The 23,572-nt window shown below is 33.7% G+C and overlaps 1 protein-coding gene across 1 annotated transcript in view; it reads right to left on the minus strand.

Annotated features, from left to right (window-relative positions):
* Positions 1–1,153: 1,153 nt before the first annotated feature.
* The window catches only part of LOC118198446 (sodium-dependent dopamine transporter-like), a 459,018-nt gene continuing 436,599 nt past the window's right edge, over positions 1,154–23,572 (minus strand). The window contains exons 13-15 of the mRNA XM_085807121.1: positions 22,446–22,616; positions 10,722–10,793; positions 1,154–4,589 (exon numbers count right to left, since the gene is read on the minus strand). Of these exons, the coding sequence (XP_085663247.1) occupies positions 4,566–4,589; positions 10,722–10,793; positions 22,446–22,616 (267 nt within the window). The 3' untranslated portion in view covers positions 1,154–4,565. The remainder of the gene's footprint in view (positions 4,590–10,721; positions 10,794–22,445; positions 22,617–23,572) is intronic.

Below are 23,572 nucleotides of genomic sequence, written 5' to 3' on the forward strand. Positions count from 1 at the left end.
CATGAGTGTTGCACACGAACATCTGTGTCTATTATAACTGAATGTTTATTTTGTTTATATTATATGAAATTTCTCTTAATTTCTTACACCAGTGTAGTTATATGTTTTAAAGAAGCTATTTTTGTTGAACTGAAGGGTTGAAAATTTCAAGGATTAATATAATATACATGTCCATTCTTCAAAGTTGAAATGATGATTAATAAAAATCACCCAGGAAGCAAGAATTTTTAAAAGACAAAATAAAAAGAAACTTGCTGCAGAGCAGTTATTACAACATGATTGTGGCCAAGAAAGTTAAAACATTTTACAAACGCAGTAGATAGAGCGATTTGTTTCGTTCTTTTATCAAAACTAATTTTTTAAGATATTTAAAATTCTATCCATCAAAGAAACCTTAAATTTTGCTTTAGAATGTTACTTTACTACATGTACTGAATGGATTGATTTAATTTTTTTAAAAGAAGAAATGAACTATTGAGACGCTGATTTCGTTTAAAAATGTAGTACATTTTTTAAAAATTCGAATTTTCTTAAATTAAAAAAAAATTAGCTCTACATGTGAGAAGAGAAATAGATCCACTTAAATTTCTGAATAAATTTAACTATTTCTGTAAATTCGAACTCTATAGATAAGAGTATTTTTCATGTGTACCTAGTTGTGAACATGCATCTGAAATCGATTATTTTAAGGAAGTTTTAAGATTTCTTACCAAAAATCTAATATTGAGTACAAAATTAAACTTTAACAAAATAATAATAATGCATAGTTTATATAAAAAATATTTTGATTATGAAATGAGTATTATATAGAAAAAAGTCTGAAAATTAATGAGGAAAATGTTCACGTTTTTTCTTGTCGAAAAGATCTTAACTCCGCTTAAAAGTACTTCAGTTACAATTATGTTTAAAGAATTTTACTTACATATATTGCAAAGTTATGAAATGCTGCTTGTATTTCCAGGATAATTTTGCTGAAATATAATAAATTTAGAAACTTAATATTGATATAAGTTGTCAAACTAGATATTTTGCATGTTTTGGGTCTTGTCGTAGAAAAATGATTTTTGTGTTTAAAATTTTATAAAAATTGCGGTCATTGTACGTTATTTTGAAACTTTTATTACATATATTAAAAAAATTGCAAACTGAAAACTGTAAATGTTAAATTAATATTTATTACATATATTTAGCGTTTTGTACAACATAAATATGCACCAATATTTCACGCTGTCGTTTTATATTATACGTAAATACATAAAAAGCTTTGACATAACATCAAGACCAGCTTTTATGAACTTCGGAATTTACAACAAAATAACACAGAATAGCAATGTCACTCGCATAGTGATAACATTTTGACGAGAAGTTTTTAATATAACAACTATCAAAATACAGTAAACACATTTACATACAAATATATTTTACTACAAACAGATGCAAGCAAATACAACAATTGTTATGATACAGCCACAGTTTGTAATACATTCTAATACATACAAGTTCTCCAGTTTATTGTAAAACAAAGCAAATATGTAAAGTAGCTGACAAATTTAGTTTGTGTATGAAATCTTAGAACAAACTTTTTCCTTCCCCCAAATCAGCAGTAGCGATCCACTATATTTACGAGAACAGAGACGGTTTAAGTGTATAAAGCATCAAAAGATGGCACCACTAACGAATAGAAATTTTGAAACCTCAAAAATCGTTTTCCGTCACAAATTCTAAGCACATAATTCCATTACAAACAACCACCATTGTTAGTTTATGTACGCAGTTTCTGCTACTAATATCTTGTTACACTGGTGACATATTTAATGAAGCACGCTAATCCATCGAATTCAACAAAATTTAAAATATTACTTCAAAATTTGTAACATTTTATAGGAATTAACACATTTTATACTGTTGACAGTAAGAACATGCTAACATGCTTTTTTTATGTTTCGACGTTCTTCCATGATAACAAAAAAAAAAAAAAAAAAAAAAAAAAAAAAAAAAATACGGTAGACATATGTTATTAAAATTCATAAAGCCATTTGATCATTTAGTAATAGTCAAATTTTATAACCTAAAAGCTGAGATGATTTAGTATTTAAACTTTTTATAAAATAAAATTTTACCGATTAATAATTTTCATATTTTTATAGAGTTAAATTCAATTTTACAACTGAAAAACATGTTGAAATTTGGCAGAAATAATGAAGATTGCAATTTTGAAAAATTCAATCAAACAAACAAAACTAAATTCTGAAAATTTTGTTTTGTTCTGTTACTGCCTTCTGTCTCGTTTATATAACACAAATTATACTGAAATGAATTTAAAAGCTTGAGAGTGCATGCTAAAATTTAGTGCACAGAATTTTCAACGAAACTGCGACATTAATATAACTAAGAAGTGCACACATTTTTAAAAATGTTTTGCATTTAACATTGAATATAAAATATTGAGTCATTGAATGGAAATTGGCCTTATTTCTTAAGTTATGAAATATAATATTGATACAGAGGCAAATGGAATAAAATTAAGTAAAGCACCTGAAACCCTCTTTTGTAAAGCAAGAATAAATAGCGTTTAATAAACATCTGATGTTTTTTTTAAAGTACTTGTTGTTAATTTATGTAAAATAGATGCATGCAGTATTAAATAAAAGAAGAAGAATGTAATAGCATAAATCTACAATTAGCCATGAAAGAAAGGCAAGTTTAATTAACGACGAGAAAATTCAATGAGTAGAAATCAGAAATGTTAAAAGAACTTTATACGTACACTTTTTAAAAAACGTCATATATAAAGAAACCCTTGAAACTTAATTTTATTTTAAAATATTTACTACTTCCAAAAAGTATTCACTGCGTACTTGAAGTATGTTGTATATATTAAGGGGGTCTTAAAAGTGATTAAGGATGTCTGTGACAAATATTAATGAATGACTAGTTACTTCTAAGAAAATAATTAGAAGTACTTGTTAAAAGAAAGCTAGGAAACTAAAAACTGAGCTAATAATTTAAACGTTTCCTTCATGGGAAAAAAAAAAAAAAAAAAAAAAAAAAAAGTCTTGGAGTTTTATCGTTTTACAAAGGTGGTAAAAAATGACAAATATTTCTTAATTTTCTCACGCGTAAATTCGACTGTATTCGTAAAGTAATTAAGTTTGAAAAATCTATAAAAGGATTTCTAATTTTGTGTAAAATTAGTTTACAGAAGCATACGTTACCTCATTAATATTAATCCTAGCCCTGACAAGCGTGAAATTACTAAAATTTTTAAAACATGCTTACAAATTTATACAAATCTACTTTGAATTTTTTTTCGAGAGAAACACTTACACACATATTAAGCAATGAAACCTAAGAAAATATAAGAAACATGAAATTCTCTCTACAACCTAATGCATGTTAAATCTGTATTAGAATAATAATATAAATTAACCTTGTATGATTAATTTAAGTCTGTTTTCAAATTTGATGAGTGTAAATTTTTTATACTATATGTAATTTTTTTTCACCAGTAATTTTTAATTGGAAATTATTAAGATATAGAAATGGATATTCAGTTACTGGCCATTAAAAGTATAAAAGATATTTGTTCTAAAAAACTAGAATTCTTTGCTCTGAAAGATAATATTTTACCATTCTAAATTATTAAACGGCGAAATTTGAAACATCAGATTTATTTCAGGCATTGTTATTTTTTTTTAAAGAAAAGTGCGTTGAAAAAAACCCAGTTAAAATCATATTTTAGGTACACAACTCGGAGGCAAATAATTATTCTAAATAGAAAATGCAGTAGTATTAGTGATTGATTAGACTAAATAAATGGAAAACGTTAAGACTTTTAAGTTGAAAAGGAAACGGAAAAAGTACTTGCTTAAAAAGACTTTCTATATGCCGGCATAAACTTACTGACTATATTCACATTTCTTTAGGAGTTTTACATTTTAAGTGTGACTTAAAAAGTGTAGTTCATGAGTTCCATCAACAGTTTGAGAAAAAGACAATTTTAAACATTTGTGTATCATTTATGAGACTGACCTCTCAAAAATAAGAAGCTTAATTATATAGTTCTGAGGGTGCATTTTAACTGCTTAATAAAGAACAAAAAAATATTGGATTTACATTCCATTTCTTATTTCCGGGCAGTAAAGCATAAAAGCACGACTAACCGAAAAGATTCATTTGATTATTTGTTGAACTTGGTACAAAGCTTTTCTACATGTGCCGAAGTCAAATTATTCACGGCTATAGTTGACATGGATGACAGCAACAAAGAACCGGTTTTCTCTACTCAGATTTATTTATATATTATACGCCCTCCATTTCGAAATTCGGGTCCTCTTGTTAAGGGCATCATTGATGTGACTATAAACTCCGTGAGATGCCAAGAGTTTTTCAAAAGGTAATGTTTTAAATATATCTTTATGCATGCATTGCAGTAATAGTCTTCTCCGCAGAAAATATCGCAATGTTTCTTCATCAAGTTGAAGCCTTTTGGTTCCTTCTGAAGAAGTTGCTTCCATATGACTTCCGATGAAAGCAATTAATCTTCCCCAGCAGTCTCTGTAAATTCACACATAAACCCAGTGCTTCCACTGAAAGCAAACATGCATAAGCCTTGTAATTAATACAATAATACAATATGTTACAGAAATTGAATATCACATTACAGTTCTGATAATTTTAAATATTTTATGTGAGAAAAAGTTAGAATGGGAATTTAAATTTGAATCTTTTCGTGTAAACCGGATGTAATTTGTAAAATTTACATTTCTATTATTTTTCGAAAGAGCGTAAATGCTTTTCGGATCTTCGCATTTTTATTTACATTTATTTATTTACCTATTTCTTGCTTCTACCGCCAAGAATGTTTCTAGCATCGCATTAACACCCTTTTAAACTACTGTTTTCATGGATTTAGGGTCTACCACAATTTCAACTAATATTCTGTTAATACCACCGTTTTAAACCCATAATCCCTTAACTACGATCCCTTAACTGCGCCATAGTTTCTCTGCTTTATATTAAGTATGTAGTGAAAATTTGTAATTTTAATTGCGATTTTTACTGACACAAGTATACTTATGTATTAATGTGTTAGATTCTTAAGTTTACAATAAACAAGACAGAATTTACACAGGTTTTGGATGCTTTTGTGATGATTAATACACTGGTATTTAAAATTAAAATAACAGACACGTTCCCTCAAATTTTTCAAAAAGTACTGAACAAAAACTAGCAAATACGCCTTCAAGTAACAATGCTGTTGGTGTCGACTACGTAATCATACCCTCATAGACAAATAATGCGGCAGCAGTTTTAAAAATCTGCCGTTTGTTATTTTTATCCAACGTTTTTCTTTCACATCGACGAAAATCATGTGTTTCTTGTGAAAGTTTACTAAATAGCGTACATCTCCCATACTAGTTTACTAAATAGCGTACATCTCCCATACTAGTTTATTAAATAGCTTACATCTCCCATACTAGTTTACTAAATAGCGTACATCTCCCATAGCGTACACCAAGCGGTACTCTCAGCCATAAAACTTGACATCAACATTACGTCAATAAACAACAAATATCCATTAACTCTAAAAGCCAAGCAGCCATATTTTTTATCCAAAATCCTGACAACCTTTCTCACCTGGTCTATCAAATCATTCAAATCTCTGAAGATATCAGTACTGAAATAACCATAATTTGGATCAAAGCGCGCAGTGGCAACGTTCGCGATCTTGCAAAAGAAGTTGCTCTTTCCCAAGAAGGCGAGTTCCTTAACGTCAGGCTTCCGAAAATCGCAGATACGACAAATCCTAAACAAACGTCTAACTCACGAGTGGCAAGAAGAGTCGAATAAAGGCACCGGCGCACCCACCAAAACTTAGCACAAAAATTGGAAGCTCCAAATTTTTCCTAACATATTACGTCACCGGTCATGACCCATGTCCAGATTATTTCTTAAAAGGAACCTCTCTTATTAGCCACGATTGCATCTGTGGAGACAAAGGAGATGCAAGCCATTACCTATTCTTCTGCCCTCTTACAAGTGATTTGCACATCCGGAAACCCACCAATCTAGACCTTAACTTCAAAAGACTGGTGATATCTCACCGCCATCTATATCCACAAATCATGAAAATACACCAAAAGAGCTCTACTCTAGGATTGTACCTATGTCAAGTCACACCTTAGAGCTGAAATCGAAAAAGAGGAAAGAACACTTACCAGGTTACACCTCAGTTACTGATTTCGAGCATCATCAGCCTGGAAATTGATTCTACATATCCTTTCATCAGAAAAGAACCCAGGACCAAGTATCTTCCTCCAGTATGAGGAAACAAACTACTGAAGAAGCGGCGATCTCTGGCAATGCATCAAGCTGTGTGGTCCCATACCACTCCAAGTTTCCGATAGAAATTTCCAGACTGTTCATAGGTACACAGAGAGTATTTCAGAGCTCATGCACAACGTTTTAGGCATGCAATTGGTTTTCACTCTCTTTTCATGGCCGATGACTTTACTTCGCATAGGACTTAACGTGAGCGAATGTATTCAAAGCGAAGCTATTCCACGGACGGATTGGTCAACCAAATATCCAGACCTGAGCTTGGCTGAACCTGTCTGGGATGCATTTGAGAAGGCAGCTGCAATTTGTCAATCGTCTTCGAGAATCATCATCTGCTGAATCTTAGTTCTTATCTGAACTAAGAACTGCTTTTGTACAGAAGTTGGTGCGGCTTCCACTGGGATTTATTAACTATCTCGTGAACACGAAGATGACTTGTTGTGCGCCATGTGCGTCTGTTAGAAGTAACCACACCCATACCAGCTACATTTCAGGCGCCATCTTGTCAATCTTGGACATTTTTGCGCTCGTGAACATTGTTCACGTTTAATGATTTAATATTTTTACTTTTATATGGTGTAAACTATTGCCTTATATTACTCTGTATGCATTACGAACTTCATTAAATTCTCATGATTCTCATGCTGCATTTTGAGAAATTTTGAAAGACGTATTTATTCTCTTAATTTTGAACATAAATGTAATATAATACATTTAATCTAAGGTTTTTAAAATAATTGGTGTATAAAAATTAAATTGTTTAGAATATATGTTTGAAATTTTTGTTACTCAATTATATTATGACAATAAGTTAATTGTTAATAATAATTATTAATTAAGTAATTAGTAATAATCTTCAGACACATTTGTAATAGTGATCGGCTCTCACAGTGAACATGATTCATCAGTGAAGATCATCCATCTTCAACGGAAGCATCATGATATTGATCAGGTCAAAAACCATGAGAATCTACGCTGATCGCTGATCAAATTAGTAGCTACGAAATGGCTACTTGGAAGACTGACTATTCTTGGAATACTTTTAGAAAAGGCTTACTAGAAATGACTGAAATTGAAAGAAAGCAGTCTTCAAAGCTTTCTTTCGGACACCGGTAAACTCAGTGGTGAGATCCACGGGCTGAGATCTGTAACATGCACCTCGACTGCGAGCTGAGTGCCGTAGCAGAGAAGAGTTGGGGAAAAGAGTTGAGCTGACTTGTATGAAGCTTTATTAAGAAATCTTGACAGAAATCATGAAAGAAAGTTTTTCTTAAAACTGTCAATCTTGAATCAGAGATTAAACCGCTTCATTTAGCCACTGCCAGACATAAGTTCACAAAATATAATTTATTTTATCACACTCCTATTATTTGAAAGTTATATATGCAAAGTCATTGTAATAACTATAATTTGTTAAGCGACAGAAGAGCATGTCACTGACTTCTCTTAAATTAAACGACAATCATTTTAATTTGCATGACAATTTTTGTTTTCATTTTTTGTTTTTATGTCATTTGATCAAGGAATGCATTTTTGGCCTTAAAGCAAGGCTTCCTGCATTGTTAGGGCTCATGTTAAGAAAATTATAAAAAAAGAATTTCTTTACATAGCAGACCTATTATTACTTATAGTGATATCCTTTATTTAGGGAATAGCTGGTATTAGTGATTTAAAAAAATAATAATAATTTAAAAAAAAACTGTAGTTATAAAGCATCAAAGTAGGTTATAGATTCAAAAATTAAGCTTTTATTGGGAGAAATTTCTAAAGCATATGCATGACATTCTCCTAAATACGTTTTGAAATAAGCATGGACATGACGTTATAATTTTATTATTAAAAAATTCTGTTAGAAATATGAATAAGTTAAGCTGCTCATTACTTACTAAACACTGGAAGGTTTTACATCTTAAAGGGGATGTTTCTAAATGACCTCCTAAGGGAAATTGATTCGTATCGAAACTGCACTATAGAAATCACAAAAATCTTCAATGGTTTTATTCACATGTCAGTTGATGGGCAGAGGAAGAATAAACATAAATATAAAGCTTCTGGAAATGCGTACATTTTTTATTATTCATTGGCTAAACAAAAAGCAGTGGAAAAATGAAGAATTTTATTCGTTTCCTGTCGTATGTTAAATTTTCAGCATAAAAATTGAAATATTTCCTTCAAAAGCTTTTTCTTTAAATTTCTTTTTGTATAATATTTATTCCAAACAATGTGAAAGGGAATGTAAAAGATCACAATTCATAATCTAGTTTCACTCTAATTCGTTCATATATAGAACACTAAATTCTTAACTAGTTGGTAAAGTATTATTTAAAAAAATTAATAATTAACATAAAGTATCCCATTTTATGTTGTAATTACGAGATATAAGATGCAATTTGACTTTTAGTGCTTTTGTAGTTTATTGTTAATTAATTAAAGAGCAAAATGTAAGGAGAAAAGCATTTCATTTTAAGCAACAGAAAGGTATAACTGTGCTAAGGTTCAAATTGGTATTTATTTTCACAAAAATCTAAGCATGCTGTGTACTATGCTTTGAATTTCAATAGGAGTTTCCCCAAATCAAGCCTTCTCAGAAGCCTCAGGCCCGCATAAGACGGTAATGTTCATGGTTCACTTTGCCTGAAGTTCCTGCAGGAAATGATATTGTGCATATTCTGATCTATGTCAGCTATAAACTCAAAAATGTACACAAACTGTTACATCAGTTTTTATGGCTAGCAATAAAATAATCGCGAATTGCATGATTAAAAATACGCACATAATAGTGAGGTTTCATTGAATTGCGACTTCAGTGTAAGTGACTTGAGTTCAGTCCTACAACTGCGAAATGTATGACAAGTGAACCCAGTTACATACAACTAAAAATGCTCAGTCTGGAGTAGAAAAGCAGCTATAATGAGGATCTCCTAAAGAGAGGGCCCACCAGCGGCCGAGCAGTAAAGTCGCTGAACACTGGTAGTTCGGTCCGGGGTTCGAATCCCGCGAACGGGCTGGCTGCATGGGCGTTTTCGTGGTTTTCCCCATGTGTAACGTGTATACGAGTCAGTTTCCCTTAGAAAGTCCTCCACGAAGGCATCCCTCCCCTTAAGCAGATAGCCCTAGTGAGCTTTGCCATAATTAAATACACCATACACCTAAAGAGAGGGCATAAGAATTTTTCACTCTTCATTTAGCCCTTTAGCGAATTTTAAATTATAAATTCTAGTACAACAGGTTTCTCAAAGTTGTCGCAATAGGTTAAGCATAACTATGTTATTCCTGGAGTAGTGGAACAGAAGTCAAATTGCATCCAGTCAATAAAAGGGTAGGCTTACGTTGGTCTTGATAGGTAGAAGCTTATAGTGTTAAGATGGTGATAGTATACCAATAAATAATGTGATGAAATGGTTGCCATGCGGATACTGAGAACTGTTTGCTAATGGAAGCGATTGTATGGGCTGGAGAATGTATTGCTGGCACAGTTGGTTGGTTAACTAATTAAGCACTGCATTGCTGGCTTAAGTCAAAACCTTTGTGTTTAAAGATCGATCAGTGATTTAACACGTTGAGCGCCACGTCAGCCACATGTGGCTGACACTAGACTTTCCGTTTAGGCCGCGTCATATGTATTATATGTATGTGACATATGTATGTATCATATGTATGGGAGATCTTATGTATTTCACTACTTTGTATTAATGATAATGAAAGGTGCAACCGAAAAGAGTACATTTCGTTAAAACGGTTGGCAGAAGAATCCAGTAGAATACAACAAATATTATTGTCGCCCAAATGCTGTTGATCGTAACTTGGTCAATAGTTTATGAAGTAACTCCAGCAATAATGGAATAGGCGCTAACCTCTGTAGCTTGTTGTGGACGGCCTTGGTTAACACATAGCTCTAGATTCATCCTGATACCATTCATTATTCTCTATAGTAAATGCCAAAGCATGTTCACCTTTTTTTTTCATAGCAACAGTTGGACACATTATACAGGTCGTCGCTTTCAGTAAACACTCAATATATGAATATATAGCGCTATCATTTTACGTATTGAAAATTACTTTACTGGAATTTCCATTAGAGTATAGATCCGTTGATACAGATGTTCTGTTCTTCCTATAAGTAAGCAAATAAAGGAAAGAAAATCTGTTTCATAATATGTGTGCTAAGCACGTTTTCTTTTCATGCTTAGGAAGGAAGGAAACAGAAATTAGTGAGTAAATCGTAATGGACAAATCATCACATTATGAATCAATGAGCAGTCGTAATACTTACCACATTTCAATGGTTTATATGAGTAAAAATAGTAAGTAAAATTAAGACCCGGGTGAGAAAAATACGTCTATGCATTTGAAAATTGTATCATATCTAATAAACGTACTTTGAAACGTTTCACATCACCGTCTTCCAGCACATCCCTTTCTTCTTCAGGCGTAATTGTGTAGGCCAGTTTCTGCAAAAAATCATTTCCAATTATTCATAAAATTATAAAAATTCAAAAGACACTACTAAAATTCAATCGAGTATTGCTTTTTGGTTTTGAATAGGGTAAAGGATGCTGCTCTGGTTTCTAGATAAATCAGCTTTGTTCTCTTCAAAACATTTTATAAAATATATCATCTGGCAAAGTGTTGAGACGATGAGCTGAATTATTATCTATTATTTCTTTGAAAGAATATCGCAGCCTTATACTATATTGAACATACAATTACTTTCAAAAATTCTCCCCCTTTTTAAACCAATTAGGTCCTCGCAGAAATATCAGTTTAAGAGACCATTTCTAACTAATAAAAAATAGGTCACATAACTTTCCAAAAATAGTACGTCGCTTCTTTCGGCCCAGGAAGTATCGGCGAGATTGCGCTTATGAATCTTAGTTTCGACAATATGCACATTGAATTAAAATTTATAACTTCCTAAGTATTTTAAGATTTTGAAAGATTTTTAAGAATTAGTATTACTCAGATTTAGCGTACTTAAATTGCTTTTAATTGAAAAGCGTATCATATATTGATAATTTAGTGAGCAAAATTTCTTAGGTTTTTCCAATGAAAGAATTCTGTTTTGATATACAGCATATCTATTGGCTCTTAGTCTGCAATATATCCTCCATTATTATATATTAAAGATTTTTAAACTCTTCCATCTCTTTCCTGCTCTTTTCTACTGTAGGAGAAGTTTTGGAGTCCACGGCGAAAATTCTCTGCATTGTCATATTGTTGTCCTTAAAGAAAACTGTGCAGTTACCTAAAGATACGATACTCTGTTGCAACAACATACACTAAACAATATGAGCTCATACCTAGCCTCTTGTTACTTTTTCTGATTACGCGCAGTCATTTGGGATCTTGTATTATCCTGACGGACTATCACAAACCTAGGATTTATCAGTGACGGCTTCTTTTCTCTCAGATCATTGAAAGAAGGTCCAGCTATAGGCAACTACACTTCCCATTTAATATTTGCTTCGATAGTAGAAGCTCAAAAAATCACTTCTCTGAAATCCCCGTCAAATACCGAATCATTTCAGAAATAATGCAGTTTTTTTAGTTGAGTTGAAAGCCAGAAGTGGACGGAATAAACTACCTGCATCAGCATGATGTAAAAATAGGTGACATAACTCATAGACGGAGGACAAAAGGCAGCCTCTGTTAGTACAAAGCCTTGCCTTCCAGAGAGGTCAAAAAAAGGCCAGGCTTCTCCGGCACATATTCTTAGGTGTCTGGGTTTGTCCTACGACGACCTGGTTAAGTTTCCTATGCTAGTCTACGACTTCTTGAAGGTGAATAACTTCGTGGATCTCGTCTAGCAGAAGCTGGACTTGACTATTAGCAACAACAACAAAAACAGGTAGTAATTTTACCTTGCGCTTATTATTAGTGCAAGTTTCGATGAGTACAGTTCTATTTTAACAGTTGTTTTTCCAAAGCTAAACGGAATTGACAAAGGCGCATATTTGACATATTTTGTTTTATGAGTTTGTAAGAATTATGTTAATTTATCTAGCAGTTAAATTTTGAGTTAAAATAACTTTCCCATTGCTTCTTAATTTCAAGCTTACAACTTCCGGCCAGAACGTATTTTTAGAATCGCGTTTGAATGCAAATGATGATTAACTCTGAAGTTCTACTGACTTCGTTAGAGAGAACCAGTGATTCTGACTAGCGCGCGTTCGCCTTTTTAGGCTACTCTCTCTTAAGCTATTATTACGCACAGCCGTACTCTAGGCTCTTGATAACCTCGCCGTTAATTAGCGTTAAGGGGTCAATTCTGTTAGAATATTGATAGCTTCGGCTACATCTTTTTCGTTAGGATTAGTTAAGTTTATTTTCTTAGTACCTGAGCTCCAGTCCGAGTGGAGGCTTTATTCTAAAGTTCCAAAGAGTTCTGTGAAATTAATTTGGAATAATAAAGGTTATTTAACCCTTCCCAAGTTTATTTTCTGTCTCACGAAATCAAGCGATTAGTCGCTTACCAGTTCTTAAGATTCTTCAACTTTAATTGAAACTTAAAAGTACACAGGTTAGAATCTTACAATTAAATAATTATTAAATTATTAAGAGACATATTGATGCAGTACACGAGGATCGAATAATAAGCGTAAGTCAACGGTGGTTCTAGAAACAGGCCAACAGTGCCCATGGCAGTATCAGAAATTCCGACTTCAGTATTAACATAAACAAAGTTTATAGTTAAATGAACTATTCTCAGTTGTTAAAAAATAATTTGTGGATGTAATCGTTGTTTAGAGAAGGATCCTGGAGATTAACCTGTCCCACAACAATCTGATGTTATTCGACTTTTGTACAAAACTCATGTTCCAGTTATTAGTTGAGGCAAAGTTCCGGATACATTCTGTCTCTTTTCGATAAATCATCTGGTAACGAAAGTCCACATTTATCTCAATTTCCAAATTGTTAATCTGCTTCTGCAATGTCTTCCCTGTAAACACCTCCCCCAGCACTGCCACAATAATCTTGTCGTCACACTGACACGCTTTCAACAGGATTTCGTCTTTCAATTCAAAAGTCTTCCTGACCGATTCCGTTTTCTAGCTGCTTCACCATCACAAGCTTCAGAATCAATACTGGCATGTGCGATCTGACTCAGCATTATTGGTATATATATATATGTCACATATCATTTGACATGTTTCTGTCACTCTGCGTTCTAGATCATACGCATACAGATGAAAATATATGAGATGCTCTTTTCGACCTTCGTTTCTTCAGTTCTTGCCTATCATTGAGCGACAACTTGTAATGCCCATACAGAAATCTTTTACTAGACAGAACACTGGATAGCCCTAAAGTGTTCATTTAAGCTTCCATTTCGTTTCGTATGCAGTCATTAAAGTTAGTGAATGAGTACATGCAAAATGTTTTAATGGTCAAAAGCGTAACCAGAATCAAAAAAAAAAAAAAAAAAAAAAAAAGTTTTGCAAATTCTCAATAACTTGCAAGTGCCGCCAAAAGTGACCTTTCTGAAGCTGAAGAAGAAGAAAAAAAGAGAAATTTTGAGCCAGAGAAAAGAAAACTATGGAATGTATTATTTGACGATTGAGTATATAAATAATACACGGCTTTTGTAATTGTAAAAATGAACGAGCGAATTAAAAATAGAGTTGCGAGACATCTGTAGAATAGCTGTAGAGACATTAGGTATCTTTTGAAAGCAAGAAAGATGAAAAGTGAGCAACGCCTTCGCCGGGAATTGAACAACGGACCTCTGGAATACTGGCCCAGCGTGGTGACCATTACACTACAAAGGTATGTTAAGAAGGCGGGAGAAATACCTTATATAGCTACTGGAAATGGAAGGGATAAAACTGTCCATCCGACGTTACCTTCATCCTCCTTCAGCTGAAACATAGATTTGAGCTTATAGAAACGCTCCCTTATATAGCAACTTACTACACTCCGCAGATGGATAGTCGATAGTGCTTGTACCACCGCGAGTTGTTTTTTTCCTCTTACAATTAATAATAAAAGTGTTTCCACCTTTGATTTTATTTATCGTGTTCGCAGCTTGGATTATTCCTTAATGAGGTATGAAACTTCGATGCTATTTTAATATTTGCTTAATCGCCAGTTAACTGCGTTTAAATGACAAACGGCTGTACTGCGCGTTTTTTTAACGTTTGATTATGGGACTGCGAGCCTGTTTACTTCATCCCAAAGCATAAAGCATACCGAAATAAGCTTTAAAATATAAAAATAAAAGCAGCCTGTGGCCTAGAATTCCCATTTTTCGAGTCAGTATCGTCCGTTATTATTCACTTTACTGTATAAATCATCTATACAGTTACCATTAGTCCCCCGAATTGCTACTGCACTAGTAATCAATAATGTAACGAAATAGAGAAATAGAAACAGTATATTCTTTTTAATAACATTTAAAAACTTTTTTCATCACTAAGTTTTATTAACACGTATATGATCAGTATAATTAATAAAGGAAATTTACCCTCGTGCAAAACTGTGTATTTTGGCTACAGAATCCAGTTTTCTTGGATACGAGCTTGAAGTAATTTAGTTTTAAAATTGAAGAAACGAATAATCAAGTAAAATAATACATACGCAGGTTTCGATTAATTTAAAAAAGAAAGAAAACTGAAAATGTTTTTCAGGAATATTAAAATTTTTTCTAACTGTTACGTATTAAATTACGTATTTATTTTATAGGAAATGAGAGAAGAAATCAGTGGATTGGAGAAAGTCACGATAATTTAACGTAATATTAAAGCAAATTCGAGAAAAGTTCAGAATTTGGGAGCAAATGATAAAATAAGAAATTTCAAGAATCACATTTAAAAAAATCTCTTAACAGGCATAAAGAATAGTTTGCGAAAAGAGCAATCAAGAGCCCTTTTCATCCTGAATAAGATACCTTTATATGTTTTATTAAAATTTTAGAAAATCTGTACTTAATATGTACTCGGTTAACATAACATTCATTAAATAGAAAATTTTATTTGACGTTTGTAGTTTTTAAATGTCTAGCATATTACTGTAATAAATAAATTTAAATTATTCCCTTTAAAAAGTAATTTTTTTCACAGTTCCTGAAGAGCACTAGAAGTATTTTTTGTCAGATTCGAACTCTTTTATTTCTAATCCATGCTTTCATGTATTATCATATGAAATTTGGAATGTGCATTTGGTATTTAGTTTTGTTTTGTTTTGTTAGGGCGTAAAGATTTCAGTATGTCTTTAGAAAAAGATGAAAGTTTTGAATCGCTATAGATCTTTCAGCTCTTCAGTCATGTTAAACGTATGGCGATGTTTTATCGCCATTTAGACTTCATCAGAAGGTCATCAAAGAGGCCTAAGAATCACAGAAACTTTACACTATCAGTTAAAACTAACTTTTTAACATTTTAAAAAAGAAAGCACGCCTCGCAGGGGGCTAAATATTTAAACATTAACCCACACCAGCCGATGCGAAACATTGGCAACGAACAGGCAGAAAAAGGTGAGACGTAAGTAGTAAGTCGCGGCGAAAAAGTTCAAGCTTTTATCCTTGCATTATGGGGAGCACATATGCATATTGCGTAAGCAAGATGAATGTTGCCACTCACTGTGAGGTATTCCCCCCTTCATGTGCCAGAAGTACAAGGGGCCAGAGATATCTCAGGTTAAATCTGACTCTTTTGCCAGAACGACTAGTATACGTTGGTGGTGTTTGCGTGGACGGCACAGGTATTTGAACCGTGGTACCCGATTTACTGTAAAAGTGTGCTCTGGAACAGAAACTGACGCTGGAGTCTAATGGCGATGTTTTATCGCCATATTTGGTGACGCGGATGTGATTCGAACACATAATATTCTGATGGTGTACTATGGCGGAAATCATCATCGCAGTGAGTCGTAACATGCATCTTTGATGCACAATATGCGTATGTGCTCGCCATAGTACTATGATGTTTTATCGCCATTAGACTCCATCAGAAAGTTATCAGAAAGGTCTAAGAATAACAAACTTCAGCTAACAGTTTAAAACCAACTTTGTTTAACATTTAAAAAAGGAAAGCACTTCTCGCAAGAGGTTAAATATTTAAACATTAACAAACACGAACCGACGCCAAACATCGGCAACGAAAAAGTAAAAAAAGGCGAGAAGTAAGTAGTAAGTAAGTCTCGTCGAAAAAATTCAAGTTTTTATCCTCGCGCAATGGCGAGCACATATACATACTGCGCAGCAAAGATGAATGATGCCACTCACTGCGATGAGAACTTTCGCCATAAATGCTTTCTGTTGACTTTTGATAAGACTGTTTGACTTTTTAAATAAAAGTGATATTGTTGTCTAAACATTTTTGAATATATTTAAAACTTTTCTGGGGGGGGAAGGAAAACACTCAGAATAAGAAATGATGTATATTTAGTTAGATAACATTACAAAGAAGAATGTTTTTCCTGCAGATAGATAACACTCAGAATAAGAAATGGTTTCCCTACAAGGTACATTTAATTGCTTTGATTTTAAATAACTGATCATTAATACTGCAAAAAGCTTAAAACAATTATATATACTAAACCGTTTATTACAAAATTTATAAATACCTTTGAGATAACAGACAGTATTACGTTGAACAGGTTTTTTTTCCCCTCCACAGAAATTGCATCACTAAATTCTTGTGAACAGCTGGTTGTAGATGCATGGTTCCCTTTTAAGAATTGAATCAAATAAGATTGAATTTCAAGCTATGACAATTTTACCTAAGTTGTAGAATAATTAGGCTTTGTGAGCGGGAATCATGAAATATCAACAATGCCAGCACCGGGAATTGAGCGGTAAGTCATTTAATTTCTAGCTAGAGCGCTATTCCACAAAAACGCCTAAGAAGACTGTCTTTAATTTCTTACAGTGTGATATTATTTACTAAAAAATCATAAAATTAGAAATTTTTCATATACCACGTAGGGAAAAATTTCGATAAGAAGAAAGTTTTCCATAGTCGAGTTAAGAAGAAAAAGTATCTTATGATCAAAACTACTCATTACTAATGAATACTATGTATAATAATACACTATAAAAAAAAACCACGCTCCAAGAAGGAATCATCCGATTGCTTTGAAATTTTGTATGCATAAATTTTTTGAACAACTATGCAAATGATTGAAATTTGGTGTCCAGTGAATGAATAGTGCGATCTCCAGCGCATTTAAACTACGCATCCAGCAGATGTATATAAGTTCTATTGCAATGCGATTTAGGATACCCTTCAACGACTGAAAAAATGTCTCGCCGCAGGATTCGAGCTCATTACGAGCAACTGTCAGAGTGTGAAAGAGGTCTAATCATTGGATTGAAAGAGGCAGGTTGGGCAATTCGGAGAATCGCTCGTCATATGAGTCGAAGGCGATTAGAAGATGCTGGCAAGAACGGGCGGACAATTACAGATTTCAGCGTCATGATGGTAGCAGTCGACGTAGGGTCACAACAGATCGAGAGGACAGAGTGATTGTCAAATGTCAAAAGTGTCACAGCGCCTGATTCACCTCTATCAACCATCAGACGTGGGACTCGCACACGAGTGTCCACCACGACCATTTACAGACGGCTGATAGAACGAAATCTACGCTCGTACCGACAGTTACACCACCTGCCACTCACGCCTGCGCCCTCTCGAGCCCGATTATAGTGGTGCTTGGCTCGACCAGGTTGGAATGATGCTGACGGGGGACGTATAGTCTTTAGCGACGAATGCCGCTTCCAACTGCGTCATGACGAACATCGAAGACGTGTCTGGAGACGCCCAGAGCAGCGTGCCGATTCTGCTTCACTAGCGCGCGCCACACAGGCCCTCAACCAGGAGTTATGGTCTGGGGTGCCATTTCCCTTGATAGCCGGATCGGCATTAGAGACACACTTACAGCACAGCGGTACGTCGACGACATTCTGAGACCTGTCTTGCTACCGTTCTTTTTGCAGTACCCTGGCCTTATTTTTCAGCAAGATAATGTCAAACCACATACCGCACGTGTTGCTATGAAATGTCTTACAGCTTGCCAAACACTTCCTTGGCCAGCCAGATCGCCAGATCTCACTCCCATCGAGAATGTCTGGGATATGATGGGAAGGCGACTGCATTTACCAGGTAATGTTAATGAACTTAGCCGGAAATTGGAGCAAATTCGGCAAGAAAAAGCGCAGAAGACCATCCTTGAGCTTTATCAATCTATGCCACGCCGTTTGGCAGCTAGCATCCAGGCTAGAGGTGGGCCAACATCTTACTGAGCTCGTTACTTTGTAACTATGTAACTCTGAAATAAATCACTCAATTGTTCTGAAAATTTAATCATTTTCCATTCTGTACATAATCTACCTATCCACCAAGTTTTGTCTCCATCGGACAACTCCTTCTTGGCGCATCGAATTTTTTTTTGTTATAGAGTGTATATAAATTACTCATTTCCAAATTACCAATTACAGTATCAGCTACAATTAAGATCCCGGTGGGTAGTTGGGGGCGGTATACGGTTGTTGCTAATGACAGTTACGTATCCAAGTTTTTGAACGGTTTATTTTTCTGAAGAATGCTTTGTTCCTGGAGAAATATCCCGTTATTACAAATATTTACCAACTTCCCTTTATTTAAATGCGAAATTTCGATTTTTTTTTATTTATTAAAACTCATCATTTACTATATTCTTAAGATCGACCTTGTGTCCTTTACGGTGGCTGAAAGCAACAGAAGCCATATAAATATGACAGTTTTCTCAAGGACGATTTTATATACTACAAAAGTGGTAAATTTTTAGATCTTTAGTAATGTAACGAACAATGTAGAATTTATAACCTTATACGTGAAAGGCTTATTTGAAAATTAAAAATTTTCTTTTCACTAAAAGATGCCAAGTAACTCAGACTGGTTTAGTTTGAAGACCTGTTTTATTTGATACATTTCTTAAAATAAAGCCATTATTATGCAAGTAATTGTTTAAAAATATTCGAAGATGTAATCTTCCTGAAACATTCTGCAAGATATTTAATCTAATTTTCTATGACTAACACTTTACACATCTCCTCATTTAATTTAATACATTTATAAGGAGTGTTAGCCCGTGGCTTCACCTCAATGCCCGATTGTTTCACAGGGCAGCTAAAGGGAACAGATCCTTTATTTCTCGATAATCTGGCTAATTATTCAAGTCTAACTAGGTTCACCAAATTCATTCTTTGTATAGATACACGAGAAGATTCTGCTTTCTTTTGCTGAATATAAATAAATAACGGATTCCTCCCCCCAACTCCAATTCCATTTCCTTGCTGCGAGTAGCTTGGCAGGTCGGCAATCATGCAAGTCTCTATATTCCAGAACAAAAGAAGCAGGTGAATTAAAATGTACTTTGAGAAGAAGTTTATGTGACCTTCATGATCTTATCCGAAACTTAAAAAAATATTCTTAAAGGTTTCAGATTTTTATAGTTGCCCGAAAAAGTTTGTAAAGGTATTTTACGTTCTCGCTAAGCTCGCAGGCTACCAGTTTGCTCTTGCACTCACGTCTTGATAACCCACTTTCTCTCTTTTTTGTTTTTCTAGCTTTGCTATTAACCATAGTTTAATTCGCACTTACACTACATACAGTTCAACTGCAAATCATAAAATTTTTAAAGACAGTATAACAGCCCACGTGTATAATTCCCGATGGCATATATCTTTAGAATTCCAGAAAGAGTGTTAAGAGTTTGCCATACATACTAGCTGCATCATAAAAAAGCAATGTATATTGTTGGGTGCGTACGGGTTCGTTACGAAATGAATGCACACGTCCGATGAAAAATGAAGAAAATTTATTATTATCACAACACATATGATTAAATGTCCTGATATAATCGTGCAGTATCACAATATATCACAGCAGTTTTCTTCTTACTACTCAAACGTTCATTAGAACTTAATTCAAAACAGCTAAAGAAAGCTAATCCGCGAATTCGCTACAGTCAACAAGAGCAGTTTTCTAAACAACAACAAACTAAGTAACTACTACGAACTGAGAGGTTTTCCTCCTTTTATAAGATTTTAAAATCGCGCGCGAGAATTTTCTAGTACTTTCTCAAAATCAAAAAGAGATATTTATTAAATGTTTAATGCACGCGCTCTTGTATTTTCAATTTTCCGGCTTAGCTTTCTTTTAATATTCGTCACACGCTGCACTGCTCGGGAAATAAAACCATTTAATTTATAATTGAACTAACATTAGCTTTTTAAATACCAAATTCGTAACAATATACATATATAATGATTTCAATGAGTGAATGAATTTCATATATATATTGAATATTTCTAATTAGGCATCTCATGATTTTAATACACCTTTATTTAAATGAATCACATTTAAAAGTAAAAAAAAAAAATATTCTTAAGAACTATGTTTATTGCTTCTAAATTGCTTAATTTATTATTACTCAATAACTTTCCAGATTAATTTTGGAATTATCTGAGGCTTAACTGAATGGCAACACGCTGGCGGGTGAAAAATAAAAGTATTTTATTTCCGGTCGCGGCAATACGTTGCTTTCATAGAGCCGAGTTTGTTAGTTAAAATTGAAAGATATATATTTTTGCGTATTTTTGAATGGTAACAATCTTGCGTGCTGGAGATAAAAATGTTATATTTCGAACAAAGTTGCCACTGCTCGCTTTTAAATCGTTGAGTTTGTTAATAAAAAAAAATCATTAAAGTTTTACAAAATAAGAAATAAGCAACAAAATGAATTCAAAATTTGTGCATCCAGACGCACATACATATTCGCATGGAGGATTACGTTATTCAGAATTTGATGGCTCTAGGTACCATCATTTTTTCACAGTGCGAGGAACATACACATTCACTTCACTATTCACAATGCGAGGAGCATACATATTCCCTTCATTATTTAATTTCTTTAAAAATAATACTGGGCGATAATATTTGGTGGCAACAATTTGAAAAGTAATGGGCCGCTTAGAGTGTACTGACGCAAAATCATACTTCAAGATTTATAGCCTCTTTTGGGTTAAAATCTGTAAATGGGGAGTGTTGAAATTGTTTCTTAGAATCCTCTCTTCTTCCACTTAACTACCTCAAAGAAGACACGGCAAATATTATCTACCTCAAAGAATACACTATAGATATAAATACGAAGTGATTTTATAAGGAGCGTTGAAACTGTACCTTTACTTTCTTCCTTTCTTCTGCTGTAAATTGTGTATTTGTATTTTAATTACGGCAAAGCACACTAGGGCTATCTGCCTAAGGGGAGGGATGCCTTTCGTGGAGGACTTTCTAAGGGAAACTGGCTCGTATACACGTTACACATGGGGAAAACCACGAAAACACCCATGCAGCCAGCCCGTTCGCGGGATTCGAACCTCGGACCGAACTACCAGTGTTCAGCGACTTTACCGCTCGGCCGCTGGTGGGCCTCTGCTGTAAATTAATTGCGAACAAGTTAAAAAACAAGAAAAGAGAGAGAGAGAAAAGCGCTAAATTTAAAGGTTGCCTCCTTTAAATTTAATTGTCAATTTAAAATATTATACGGTATTCAGATTTGGGCACTTCACGTTTTTTTGGTAGTTGAAATAGTTTATCTTCAGTAACTAACTACTGTTTACTCTCTTAATTTTATGTTTTTGTGTTAAACGTTTTTCCCCGTACGACTCCTTACTGCTGCGGCAAATTCATGATATTGGTGGCCCACCCGACTTGAACTTCTTGTGTTCTCATTTTAAGACATTGTTTAAAAAGTTATTAGCTTAAACTTGGAAGGCGATTTTTGCGAAAATTTACCGTTGCGATCTCACAAATCCGCGTCTGACCTTCTGTTAAAAACATTCGGGAGCATAGTTATCAAAATTATCACAGTCTGTGAGATAAGCACGAAATAAGTGACATACACAAATCTTCATTAATAAATCTATAAACACTATAGAAAAATAACTTCATATAATTTAATACTAAACAAATAGGGTAGTTCAGTGTAAAAATTAACGCAAACAAGGAAGAAATTATCGCTTATTTTTTGCTTGTTTGTGACAATTTTTATTCTAATTGCAATAAAGTCTTATTCTAGTTTATTAGATTTTAATTTACTAGCGAAATTGCTTTATGTTTTACCTCTGAACAAGTGTTTCCGGGCGCTTTTGAGAGTTTGTAGATTGCAACAATGGGAACCATAGCTACAGAAGAGAGAGCAAAACCCCAACCTAATCCCACTGCCCAAGGAGGATAAACGTAATCTTGGTACTGAAGTGTAGTGTTGCTGATGATGGCAGATACAATTACAGCCTGAAATTAAAGCAAGGAATATTAAAAACTATTATTAATGCATATTATTTTATAAATAACAGCGATATGGAGAAGACATTACTGCAAAGTAACAGACATTCACAGTGCCCATAAAAGTTCTTATCCGGCCTTTATTTTCTCAAGCGTTGATCGTAGACTTACACTTCCAGTTACCAAAATATTTCAAATGACACAAATATTCATAATTTGGCAATTTTTATTTAAAAAAATTCACTTTTCTAAATCTTACGAAAACTAACTATTTATACAATTCCTACAGTTATATTTAGGAAAAGTTTATACTGATTATAAAAAACAAAACATAACAAGTTGGACTCTCGTACAACAGAAATTTCTGCAAGTATTTAATTTCAAAATCTGGGATATTTGACATTATTTTCGACTTGTATTTTCACTTATGCATTGATATAAACAGATAAGATAAAATATGTAAATCAAAATTATAATTTAAACTAGCGGTAAGCTCTTAATTCCTTTCTATTCTAAAAATTATAATAACTTTTCTGAACTGCATCATTTCTAAATCAATCCATTTGCACGGCTTGCGTAACGCTAATTCAGAACCTGAACTTCAAATTTCGAGAACTGAACTAAGCCGTTCAGGCAGGAGATATGGTTCATTCACGCGATTGCCTAATATGTGTGAAACATGCTTCATCTGTTCACAAGATATGCGCAATGAAGGCATTATCAACTTCATGTTGTTGAAATAGCCATTCACAAATGTCAATGCGTGGCTGAAAGGTTACCTGGATATAGAGCTTGCATAGTCGTATAGCGAAATAAGTATAGCCAGTGTGACATTAACAGTATGTGCACAGAACTGTTACTCCTATTCAGTTCTCTGGCTAGTGTGTGTGTACTCAACTCTGCAGTTTTTTTCCATCCTCCGAAGTAATGCATCTTCCTGTGCTGGTCTAAGCCTGCCGTGCGTT

This window comes from Stegodyphus dumicola, chromosome X1 (genome assembly GCF_044657685.1).
Source record: "Stegodyphus dumicola isolate Sdum_Otavi_A_Nest chromosome X1, ASM4465768v1".
NCBI classification, from domain to species: domain Eukaryota; kingdom Metazoa; phylum Arthropoda; class Arachnida; order Araneae; family Eresidae; genus Stegodyphus; species Stegodyphus dumicola.